The sequence below is a fragment of the Oncorhynchus mykiss genome, chromosome 15 (genome assembly GCF_013265735.2).
Source record: "Oncorhynchus mykiss isolate Arlee chromosome 15, USDA_OmykA_1.1, whole genome shotgun sequence".
Lineage (NCBI taxonomy): Eukaryota > Metazoa > Chordata > Actinopteri > Salmoniformes > Salmonidae > Oncorhynchus > Oncorhynchus mykiss.
Window position 1 is genome coordinate 59,972,306 of NC_048579.1, and position 12,654 is coordinate 59,984,959.

The following is a 12,654-nucleotide window of genomic DNA, read 5'->3' on the forward strand; positions in this document are numbered from 1 at the left end:
TTCATGGGATCAATATCCATATGCTTGTGTTGCCATTGGTAAATATAGTTGTGTTCTTTGTTCACAGGTGTCGGTGCCCGTCAGAGGTAAAGATAATGTAACACAACGTTCCAGCTTCATAACTGTCACTCTGGAGGTGGAAAGGAGAGCTATTGCTGTTGGAAAGAACAGAACGAGAAAAATACGAATTAATGAAAGGAGGAGACATCCACTCCAAGAGAACCCACTTAGTAAAGACCAACCCCTACGGCCCGTTCTCACCCAGACATGACCTTGAGAGCAACAACAGATGGAAGACTTCATATTGTTTATGTACTGAAATCCGTTACTGAGTGGACACAGTAGGCCGATGACTTAACGGGCGGCAGATAGCCTAGCGGTTAGAGTATTGGGTCAGTAACCGAAAGGTCGCAAGTTTGAATACCTGAGCCGACAAGGTGAAAAAAAAGTCTGCCGTTGTGTCCCCTGAGCAAGGCACTTAACCCTGATTTGCTCCAGCGGCGCTGTACTACGATGGCTGACCCTGTAAAACAACACATTTCACTGCACCTATCTGGTGTATGTGACAATAAAACATATTACCAAGTCATAAGAGGAACGTTTTGTTTGTGAAAAAGAACATGAGATTCTGTCCCACCATTCAAGGCCCTACCATAGAAAAACACAAATTAACCCAGTGTTTCCCAAACTCAATCCTGGGAACCCCAAGGGGTGCACATTTTGGTATTTACCCTAGTATTTGACCCAACTGATTAAAATAATGAACTAATTGTCAAGCTTTGAAAATGTGATCAGTTGGGTGAAATGCTAGGGCAAAAACCAAAACATGCACCCCTTGAGGTCCCCTGGACCGAGTTTGGGAAACGGTGAACTAACTCATGACCACACATGACCGCTAGGCTACAGCATTGGATTGTTCAGACGTCTGATCAAACAGAGCTGTCGTCTTTATTGTGTCAAACTCACCTCTGGACCACATGTACCTGAACTGTGGATTCCTTCTTGACTTGTGTTCCTCTCTTTGCTCTTCATTGGACTCATCATTGTAAGACTGTTTACAGTGGGTGAGCATGGGCCATGAGAACTGTCTGGCTTGCTGAGCCACCTTACTGGACTCTGTGGTGGAAAGGTTAGTGGTACCCAGATGCGATGCTCCACCTCTGACACCACATTCAATGTGACTAAGTTGAAGGTAAAGAAGAAATCTTGTAGCTGTAATGAATGACTGTTGTGATAGAATCAGCGAGGTAGAGGTCAGAGCCATGTAGGACTAGAGGTCAAGAGCAGGCTGCCAATCATAGTGTCCTCGGCAACCCTGGAGAAAACCATGCTGAAGAACCATGTATTAAGTAGAAGAAAAGGCATATTAACAAATAGCTGTTCTACGTGTTGGAATTTTATTTGTCTCGACTATGATATTTACAATCGATGCAGTATGTTAAAGCTATTGATTCACTTTAGATGTGTGTGCCATACAATGTATACAGACAGTATTGTAGAGTATTGCCATTTTACTATGGGAAGAAGTGTTTCCATAAAGTGTGTTGAATTGTATTATCTGGGAATATAACCTTAGAATCCATCTGCAACTTTATCACTAGTAGCAATGTGTCGTTAACGGAAAGTCATTCTTGCTCTCTATTCCAGCACATTTTATCAATGAATGAAAATACAATTTCTTGAAGCTAAAAATGTGGATGTTATGGCCATTTTAAAGGGACAGAACTGTTTGAAAAGATTATTAGTCTCCAGAGCCCATGTAAACTCAAGTCATGTAGCTTACCACTGCCACACAAACAGGGCTGCAACACAACTTTATAACCAGTATGTCAGCAGTCTACTGCCAGCAGCATAGCACCCTGCATCCTACTGCTGGCTTACCCCTGAACCAAAGCATGGTTGGTCCCAGTTGGAAGACCAGATGTTGCTGGAAGCAGTGTTGGAGGGCCAGCTCATAGCTGGTGAGTGTAGTGCTTTATAAATCCACTCTCATTATGTCATAAATGTGCCTAGTGTTCTTATAGGGCTTCTGGGCTGAAACAAGCTCAACTTAACATGTGAACCACAGGAAGCTGCTGTGGGGACGGCTCATAATAATGTCCGGCAATGGAATGGCATCATACCATTCCACTGATTCCACTCCAGCCATTACCACGAGCCTGTCATCTCCAATTAACCTCCTGTGATGTGAACTAATCAACATGTGAACATATTCATTCAGTCCAACCCCCACCTACCTTATTTACCGGCTAGTCCAAACCCCACCTACCTTATTTACCGGCTAGTCCAAACCCCACCTACCTTATTTACCGGCTAGTCCAAACCCCACCTACCTTATTTACCGGCTAGTCCAAACCCCACCTACCTTATTTACCGGCTAGTCCAAACCCCACCTACCTTATTTACCGGCTAGTCCAAACCCCACCTACCTTATTTACCGGCTAGTCCAAACCCCACCTACCTTATTTACCGGCTAGTCCAAACCCCACCTACCTTATTTACCGGCTAGTCCAAACCCCACCTACCTTATTTACCGGCTAGTCCAAACCCCACCTACTTTATTTACCGGCTAGTCCAAACCCCACCTACCTTATTATACTGGCTAGTCCAAACCCCACCTACCTTATTATACTGGCTAGTCCAAACCCCACCTACCTTATTATACTGGCTAGTCCAAACCCCACCTACCTTATTATACCGGCTAGTCCAAACCCCACCTACCTTATTTACCGGCTAGTCCAAACCCCACCTACCTTATTATACTGGCCAGTCCAAACCCCACCTACCTTATTATACTGGCTAGTCCAAACCCCACCTACCTTATTATACAGGCCAGTCCAAACCCCACCTACCATATTATACTGGCCAGTCCAACCCCCACCTACCTTTATTATACAGGCTAGTCCAAACCCCACCTACCTTATTATACCGGCTAGTCCAAACCCCACCTACCTTATTATACAGGCTAGTCCAAACCCCACCTACCTTATTTACCGGCTAGTCCAAACCCCACCTACCTTATTATACTGGCTAGTCCAAACCCCACCTACCTTATTTACTGGCTAGTCCAAACCCCACCGACCTTATTATACTGGCTAGTCCAAACCCCACCTACCATATTATACAGGCTAGTCCAAACCCCACCTACCGTATTATACTGGCTAGTCCAAACCCCACCTACCTTATTTACCGGCTAGTCCAAACCCCACCTACCTTATTTACCGGCTAGTCCAAACCCCACCTACCTTATTTACCGGCTAGTCCAAACCCCACCTACCTTATTTACCGGCTAGTCCAAACCCCACCTACCTTATTTACCGGCTAGTCCAAACCCCACCTACCTTATTATACTGGCTAGTCCAAACCCCACCTACCTTATTTACCGGCTAGTCCAAACCCCACCAACCTTATTATACTGGCTAGTCCAAACCCCAGCTACCTTATTATACTGGCCAGTCCAAACCCCACCTACCGTATTATACTGGCCAGTCCAACCCCCACCTACCTTATTATACAGGCTAGTCCAAACCCCACCTACCTTATTATACTGGCTAGTCCAAACCCCACCTACCTTATTATACTGGCTAGTCCAAACCCCACCTACCTTATTATACTGGCTAGTCCAAACCCCACCGACCTTATTATACTGGCTAGTCCAAACCCCACCTACCTTATTATACTGGCCAGTCCAAACCCCACCTAACTTATTATACAGGCTAGTCCAAACCCCACCTACCTTATTTACCGGCTAGTCCAAACCCCACCTACCTTATTTACCGGCTAGTCCAAACCCCACCTACCTTATTTACCGGCTAGTCCAAACCCCACCTACCTTATTATACTGGCTAGTCCAAACCCCACCTACCTTATTTACCGGCTAGTCCAAACCCCACCTACCTTATTATACTGGCTAGTCCAAACCCCACCTACCTTATTTACCGGCTAGTCCAAACCCCACCTACCTTATTATACTGGCTAGTCCAAACCCCACCGACCTTATTATACAGGCTAGTCCAAACCCCACCTACCATATTTACCGGCTAGTCCAAACCCCACCTACCTTATTTACCTGCTAGTCCAAACCCCACCTACCTTATTTACCGGCTAGTCCAAACCCCACCTACCTTATTTACCGGCTAGTCCAAACCCCACCTACCTTATTATACTGGCTAGTCCAAACCCCACCTACCTTATTTACCGGCTAGTCCAAACCCCACCTACCTTATTATACTGGCTAGTCCAAACCCCACCTACCTTATTTACCGGCTAGTCCAAACCCCACCTACCTTATTATACTGGCTAGTCCAAACCCCACCTACCTTATTATACTGGCTAGTCCAAACCCCACCGACCTTATTATACAGGCTAGTCCAAACCCCACCTACCGTATTATACTGGCTAGTCCAAACCCCACCTACCTTATTATACTGGCTAGTCCAAACCCCACCTACCTTATTATACTGGCTAGTCCAAACCCCACCTACCTTATTATACTGGCTAGTCTAAACCCCACCGACCTTATTATACTGGCTAGTCCAAACCCCACCTACCTTATTATACTGGCTAGTCCAAACCCCACCTACCTTATTATACTGGCCAGTCCAAACCCCACCTACCGTATTATACTGGCCAGTCCAACTCCCACCTACCTTATTATACAGGCTAGTCCAAACCCCACCTACCTTATTATACTGGCTAGTCCAAACCCCACCTACCTTATTATACTGGCTAGTCCAAACCCCACCTACCGTATTATACTGGCCAGTCCAAACCCCACCTACCTTATTATACTGGCCAGTCCAACTCCCACCTACCTTATTATACTGGCTAGTCTAAACCCCACCGACCTTATTATACTGGCTAGTCCAAACCCCACCTACCTTATTATACTGGCTAGTCCAAACCCCACCTACCTTATTATACTGGCTAGTCTAAACCCCACCGACCTTATTATACTGGCTAGTCCAAACCCCACCTACCTTATTTACCGGCTAGTCCAAACCCCACCTACCTTATTATACTGGCTAGTCCAAACCCCACCTACCTTATTATACTGGCTAGTCCAAACCCCACCTACCTTATTATACTGGTTGTCTGGTCTGCAAGCAGTGACAGGATCCAGGCAGTTTCCAAGTGTAGCTGGAGGGGTTGACTGCATGAAAAAGTGTATTTACGGGTTAACACTGGACTGCACAGTCCCGTACATATCCGATAACAGACCACTTCTGTGTGTGGACATTTACGGACATGTATATGTAATCTGAGATGCAGTGTGTGTGTGCAGTTTTCATGCAGTGTGTGAGTGTGTATGAAAGTCTGGGATAAACGAACAGAAGAGGTGAGGAACCAGGGAAAGAGGTTTGTCCCAACCATTCCCCATGTACATATTACCCAAAGAATACAAAACACTTGAGGGTCAAAACCGGAGGGGGGAGTAAATAAACATTACAACATTCACTGCTTTTGTGTTTCTTTCAAATGGAATGACATGTGAGGAGTTGTGAGAAAGGCACTTCAAAATATAGTTGTGTGTTGTAAAGCTTTGTCGCCATAAAAGATGGGTACAGGAGAGCACTTGTAACCACGAAGAGGCTGCTAAATCATTGATATCAGAGATGACATGAAATAAATCACAATACAATCACACATTATGTATGTGTACATCTAAGAAATGACCACAGAAGAGACGAACAATTTCATCTAATATTAAACAATATTTGCAGGGCTTTTTTAAAAATTATATGTGATGTTAATGCAAGGTGCAGTATTTTAAACCATGCTGAGTATTTGTCAGGATACCATTATGTTCAGTAATATCTCCACACATCTGCAATGTCAAAACATCAGCCTCACTGTGTGATTGACAGGAGAGAATCAGAGGAGCAAGAGTTTAACCCCAAAATTAGCACAAGGTCCTAAGTATGGATATAGTTTCTCAGTGAAGGCGCAGTCAATGAAAGAGTAGATGTGAGACCTGGCCTCTACATCATAAAAGGAGACCTGACCCTCCTCATAATCCACAAACACCCCCACCTTTTGGGGCTTTTCTCTCAGGGAGAGGAGGACAGGTGTGGAGGTACAGGCAAGGTACTTATACCTCTCCCTCAGTGCCACAGTCCAGTATCCATCCTTAGGGCTCAGAGTGATATTTCCCTTCCTGTTGATGGACTCTCTGGCCACTTAGTCTTTCCCTTAACAGTCACCTCATAGTAAGATCTTCCTGAGGAGATGCCTTTATTTCCAATGACACAGGGACAGGTGGAAAACCTCTTTGGTTTGTCAAGATCTGGTTGTTTCTGTTGATATCTCACTTCTTTCCCACTTGTCGACAGGATGATATAGGGGTTTGCCGTATCAGAGTCACATCCACTGCACAGCGCTGCACCCTCTTCAATTTGACTTTATCCATCTCTTTATTCAGTGTCTCCTCCAGTTGGGACACAACTCTCCTCCCAGTCCCCACATACAGATCACTGTGAACACTGATCTCAGAGCAGTCCTTGGTGGGTGGAGGGGTGCAGAGGGATGGAACGTTTTGTAGGAGGTGGTCCTCAGTGTGTGAGAGCTGCTCCATCTCAGTGCTTGTCCTCTGTAGCTCATTAATTTCCTGCTCCAGCTCTTCAATGATCCCTTCAGCCTGCCTCTCTGCTTCTCTTTGACCACCTCAATGAGCTCAGCCTGACTTCTCTCAATGGAGACCACCAGAGCAGTGAATACCTGCACACTGTCTAATATATTTCTCTCTGCAATAATCTTGCTGAGCTCTACAGAGTGTTTGATCTCCTTGACCTTTCTAGATTTTGAATGCATCATCTTCTCTCCATACTCTTCCTCTAGAGGGACTGTGTTGTGAGTCTTGTGGTCTGCCTCAGTGCAGGTCTGACACACACACACACACACACACACACACCTGATCACTCCTACAGAACAGCTCCAGGAGTCTGTCATGCTTCTTACACATCCTGTCTTCCAGGTTCTCCACAGTGTTGATCAGCTTGTGTCTCTTTAAGGCTGGGACTCTCTGATGAGGCTCCAGGTGAGTCTCACAGTAAGAGGTCTGACACACCAGGCAGGACTTCAGGGCCTTGAGCTTCATCTCATCCCAGTGCAGATGTCAAAGCAGACTTCTCCAGATTTGGCAGGGAGTTGGTTCACTTGAACTGATTTCCCCAACTGAGCAGCCATCTCAGAAATGATTGTCTTGATGAAAAGATCCGGTCTCCTATAAAATGTATTTTTTACACACGGGACACTGGCACATCATTGCCATCCCAGTACTTCCTGATACAGGCCTTGCAGAAGTTCGGTCCACATTGAATAGAGACCGGCTCAGGGAACACATCCAGACAGATGGAGCACAGGAACTGCTCTTCAGCAAGGACACTGCTGGAGGACGCCATATCTAGACAGAGACCAAGGTAAAACCATAAAACATTTCCTGGAATCAGTTGGCCTACTGTAGCACAGAACAAAAGGAGAATACACTTAATTTAGAGTTGATCTTCAAATGACCATGTTAATCTCTCTACTCACCTGCATGTGTTTGTGGATAAGATTTGTGTTGTTCTTTCTGTTAGTGCGGTTAAAAGAGGTCCAAAGAAATAAACTTGTTAGTGAAATTCAGTCTTCGAAAGATCTGGGGAGTTTGGTCTCATGCGCAATTTACTGTGCGTTTTAGCTTGCACGTCAGAGAAATGACGTTGTAAATGCACTTCTCTCTTCTTGGAACAATTAACTATACACAACCCAAAAGCACCCACTTGCCCAACCTCTATAGCCCTATTCTGATTGGACCACTTCATTTTGCATGCACCGGGTGGGTGGAGAATTCACTTAAGGACCAATGGAATGGTCTAAAATACTTAAACTCCACCCACCCGGCGCACCGGGCCATGCAAAACTAACCGGGCCAGGCATTGAACTGCAGACTTCTCGTCAAACACTATCTTTAGACCACATGTCCCTGAACTGTGGATTCTCTCCTTGTGAACATGGGAGACACTCTAAAACCAGGAGTGGTGTGTTGTTGTGAAGCTCATTTGTGCTGGTTAGTCATGTGTAACGGGGACAGGAGAGCACTTGTAACCATGAAGAGCCTGCTTAAATCATTGATGTTCATCAAGACCGGAGTGTCTGCATTGATATGCACACAGCACCCCAGATCAAAGAGGTGTGTCGCACCATCTGCTTACCAGTGAGGAACTACCACTAACCAACATGCATCCCTGTCAGGAAGAGAGGCAGGCGCTCATTAGATGCAGTTAGTGTTGCTGTCCTGATGACACTGTCTACAATCTGTTGTGATAAGATAGCAGGCAACCACTAAAGAAATATGAATGAATGGGCATATCTGTTGCTGGCATGATGGTACACATTCCTTACACCTGAAAGGTAATCCACTCTGTAAAGGAATTCTCAGGGGACATGCTGAAGATGGTTCAGGTCTCTATGGTTCCATGATATGGTGAAGTTGTCCGACAGCATCCAACCACGACTTTTCACAGGAGTTTTATTTGGAGGCGACATGCAGCTTGCTGGTGGCCTGTCAGGTAGGTTAGTGCTATCTGGGGTTCCTTGGGACATCCCTACCCTAAACATAACCATAGTCCTTACCGAACCCTTTCCTTGACCATGTTCAACGTTAACGTCTATGGAGTAGGGACGTCCCAAGGATCCCGGATAACAAGGACCACGTCAGGTAGGAGGCATCCGTCAAACCGTTTGAAAGTGATGCCAACATATCAGCCTTCCTTCTCCCAGACAGACAGACAGACACACAACACCACCAGTGGTATAAAACTGTCATTACAGTGATTTATTATAATGAACCATGAAAATAGCCAACCAGTGCAGTGTTTGAGTCTCTCTCCTCTGCACAAACATACTCACACACACACACAAATAATAAAAGACTACACTGAATAGTCCAGAGAGGAAAAACTAAATAAAAAGTGCTATTGTCACAGAAACATTCATCTTTGCCAAGAAGAGCGCTCGTATTTACAACCAGATTCCAAAATGGGATGGGAGCCAATTGTACAAGCATAGGAAAGAAAAGAAGCAAATATATACAACCTGTTTCCGGAGAAAGCTGGAGGAACCACCTATACATTAAATTACAATTTCTACAAATAACCATTGATATTCAAAAATAAACCGCTAACGTCCTACCTACGGCTGAGACCTCACTCTGGCTACCACAGAGGACTACTGCACTTGATTCACACCATCACTCTTACTGTCTATCACTTCCCTTTCTCCCACTGACACACGGGACACACACACAGACACACACACACGAGTGCAGCCTCCTGGGGCAGTGAAGCGGGCTCCCAGAAGAGCATTTTCTGAATCACTGCAGCGGTGCACAGATATTTGTTACACAGAGGAATAAAAATAATAATAACTCTGTATTTTTTCTCTATACAAAAAGCTTTCTGTTTGCTATAATGAGCCACTAGATAAAAGGAATAAACGGTGTAGAAGAGCAGACAATAGACAAAGAGAAGTAGAAGTGAAAGGCGGACTAACTGACGAAGGGGGGGTGGAGGCTGGAATGTACATTGATACAGAAAGTGCGGGACCTTACAATAGAAGTCCAAAACAGACAGAGACGGTCAGACGGTCAGGCACTCTCTCCGCTACAGGAGGGAAATTCAAAACAAAACAGAGGGAGGGACGTCGGAGAGAGAGTGGGATGAGCACCGGGGGAATCATCCATTTTCAAACACAAAGTCTCTTAATAAGATTGTTTCACGGTCCTTGTTTTCAGTTTGTCCTTTAAAAAGCACCCCTTTATCCCACGTTCTCCTGTTTTTCCATTGGCCATGTGTTCAGGTACATAGAAAATATTTACAGCTTTTGTTGCTTGTTGTGTTCCGCGGTCTGTCGGTCTGTCGTCAAGCTCCTCTCAGAGTGAGTTCACAGGGGCTGGCAGGGCCAAGGGGGAGGCCTGCATGGAGGCGGTCAGTGCCACCCCGTGCCCAGGTACCCAGCGTTGTGAAAGGGGGCGGGGGACGCAGTGGCCCCACGTGTTCCGCTGGGCATCTGAGTGGCGGTGGGCACGGCCTGGGCCGGCTGAGTCTGCTGCTGGGGAGGGGGAGGAGGGGGGGGCAGTCCAGTCTGCTGGTAGGTGGAGGGGAGCACTGAGGGGTTAGCGGTGCCGCCGGTGTGCATCAGCGGGGTTGGAAAGCCCCCCAAATTCTGAAAGTGGTGAGGGGCTTGCACTTGCATAGGGACACCAGTGGAGGAGGCAGGAGGAGGGGGTGGGGGTGGAAGAAGAGGCAGGCCCTGGTTGAGTGACAGGAGGGTGCTGGCACTGGGTTGCTGCAGCTGGTGGGTCTGGCCCTGTGGGGGAGGGGGCGGAGGAGGAGGGAGGGAGGACTGGGGGGATGTGGTTAGGAGGAGCTGGTGCTGCTGGACAGGAGGAGGCTGCAGGTTAACGTGTAGCAGGGCCGGGCCGGGCCCAGGGTGTTGTGGTGGGGGAGGGGGAGGAGGCGGGGGAGTGGTAGAGCTCTGGTAGTGCAGGGCGTGGGGAGGAAGAGTCTGCAGGAGGGGCTGGGCTCCAGGGGGGAATGGGGACGTCACTGCAGGCTTGAACCCAGGGAAGGATCCCACGGCGGGGGCTGACTGGCTGGGGAAGTAGGCCGCTGAGGCTGGAGGTGCTGGTGGAGGAGGGGGAGGTGGAGCGGACTGTGGGCTGTACTGGGAGAAGGGGGGCAGCCCTGGTTGAGCCTGTGGCTGGGACTGAGGAGGAGCAAAGAGGAAGGCCCTCTGGCTGCGGTAAGGGGAGCCCTGGGCCTGGGGTTTGGGGGAGTGGAGGAGTGAGGGGGCAGGGTAGGGGGCAGCAGGGTGTAGCTTGGTGGGGGTCAGGGGGGCTGTCTTGGGTACGGCAGGCTTGCTGGGCTGCTGTGGGGCGGCCTGGGAGGGGGTCCGAGGCCGGCTGTCACTCTCCTCCTCCTTCACTGGGCGACTGCCAGGCTGGGACGGGCTGCTGGGGCCAGGAGAACACGGCTAGGGAGGAGAGAGAGACTGAGCGAGGGAACGGGTAAGTCATGAACAATAACAGCCTACATCAGGGGTAGGCAACTACATTCAGCCGCGGGAGGATCTTTGTTGGAATGAATGCAAACTGACTACACACTGCAAACTGACTACAAAAAGAGATTGTATTTGAAAATAACAATCATGTCATACCTTGATTACATTGAGACACCATCATGTCTTATTCTTTGTGGGAATACTTGGGAACAGATTTCCTGAATTTTACAGACGGTTTGGCTCATGTTGCTGACCCCTGACCTACACTATAGGCTGTGTGATGGCTGTATTTGGCAGCAGCATGTACTTCACACTACTGTTTGAGCCAGAAAGCAGAATGTTTCTTACCGTGTGGGTTGGGGTCCTCTGCAGGCTAGGAGATGAACCATCTCTGACTGGGGCCTCACTGCCCTCGGTCTCTCCATCTGAAACAAGCACACATTATTACAATTAAACTATCATCAGTAAACAACTTATGTCCAAGTGGTGTGTGTGTGTGTGTGTGTGTGTACCTTTGTCCTTGCTGTGGTCACTAAGCGACAGGGCTCTGTGGTAGCCACGCTCTCTTGCCTGCTCCACCGAGGTGGACGAGGTCCACTGTCCCTCTCCCCCCTCTCTCTCCCCCTCGACAGGGGGCTCTGTGTCCTCGCTGGGCTGGGGGGTATTTGACTCAGGCGGGGTGGGGGCCACTGCAGCAGGGGCCACTGGAGCTTGGGCCGGAGCAGGAGCCAGGGGTGGAGGCTCTTGGGTGGTCTCCATGGGCAGAGGGAACATCTCCACCAGGGTAGGTGTTGTAGAGACAGGCGAGCCGCATTCCATTTTGGAGCCGCTGCGCTGCGCCTCTCGCTGACGTTTCCTGTACTCCAGCAAAGACACCTGGGAAAACACATGACATCACACGAAAACAGACGTACCTTTATCAGTCCAGGAACCGTAACACAGCTTGAATGGGCAGGCTGAATAGAGAATATAGCAACTCACCTTTTTCTTCTGTGGGGGATTCTGTCCTGACCCTCCCTCTCCGGTGCTGTCTCCACTTAGTGAACGAGAGAAGGCCAGCGTTCCCCCCTCCTCAGGGCAGGGGTAGAAGAGAGACCCTGCAGCCTCTGTGAAGGGTCCTGCTGCCAAGGGTACTGGTACTGTCACTGCCACAACACCAGCCACAGCCTCAGGCCTGAAGGCCAAGATGGGCTCCAGGGTGTGTGAGGGGGTAAGGTCCCTCAGGTTAGAGTTGATGGGGGAGAAGGACAGACCCCCTGGCCCTGACAGACCCACTCTCTCTGGACTCTTCATCCAGGGGGGGAGGAGCGAGGAAGAGGCTGGGTCTGTAGAGGAGGGGGTGTCGCTGCTGCCCTCGGTCCCTGTCTCTGGCCCCTCCTCTCCCACACAGTCCTGGGACTCGGGTGTGGGGGGCTGGGGGCTCAGGGGGGCGCTGGTCTTGGCCTCTTGGGGGAGCAACACATCCAGACTGGGAGCCCTGACCGCTACACAGGGGGAGGAGAGCAGCGAAGGTGGCCGCTCAGCCTCTTGGGGGCTGGGTCTGCGACTGCCCTCTGGTGAGCTGTCCAGGGAAGACTCGCTCTGTGGACACAGGAACAGAGATATTAACACATT

General features: G+C 48.6%; 2 protein-coding genes and 1 pseudogene across 16 annotated transcripts in view; 1 reads left to right on the forward strand and 2 right to left on the reverse strand.

Moving 5' to 3' along the window:
* The window catches only part of lhfpl3 (LHFPL tetraspan subfamily member 3), a 39,050-nt gene extending 36,680 nt beyond the window's left edge, over window positions 1-2,370 (forward strand). Inside the window, exon 4 of the mRNA XM_021563883.2 lies at window positions 68-2,370. The gene's annotated coding sequence lies outside the window, so the exon portion shown is untranslated. The remainder of the gene's footprint in view (window positions 1-67) is intronic.
* Window positions 2,371-6,082: 3,712 nt separating this feature from the next.
* LOC110490477 lies at window positions 6,083-7,783 on the reverse strand (annotated as a pseudogene).
* Window positions 7,784-8,789: 1,006 nt separating this feature from the next.
* The window catches only part of kmt2e (lysine (K)-specific methyltransferase 2E), a 40,412-nt gene continuing 36,547 nt past the window's right edge, over window positions 8,790-12,654 (reverse strand). For 14 of the 15 annotated variants that reach the window (XM_036944857.1, XM_036944864.1, XM_036944862.1 and 11 more), the window contains 4 exons: window positions 12,022-12,621; window positions 11,553-11,916; window positions 11,389-11,465; window positions 8,790-11,013 (listed from right to left, as the gene is read on the reverse strand). In XM_036944857.1, coding sequence (XP_036800752.1) covers window positions 9,967-11,013; window positions 11,389-11,465; window positions 11,553-11,916; window positions 12,022-12,621 — 2,088 coding nt within the window. In that variant the 3' untranslated portion in view covers window positions 8,790-9,966. Of the gene's footprint in view, window positions 11,032-11,388; window positions 11,466-11,552; window positions 11,917-12,021; window positions 12,622-12,654 lie in introns of all 15 variants that reach the window. The other variant, XM_036944866.1, reaches the window with a different exon arrangement.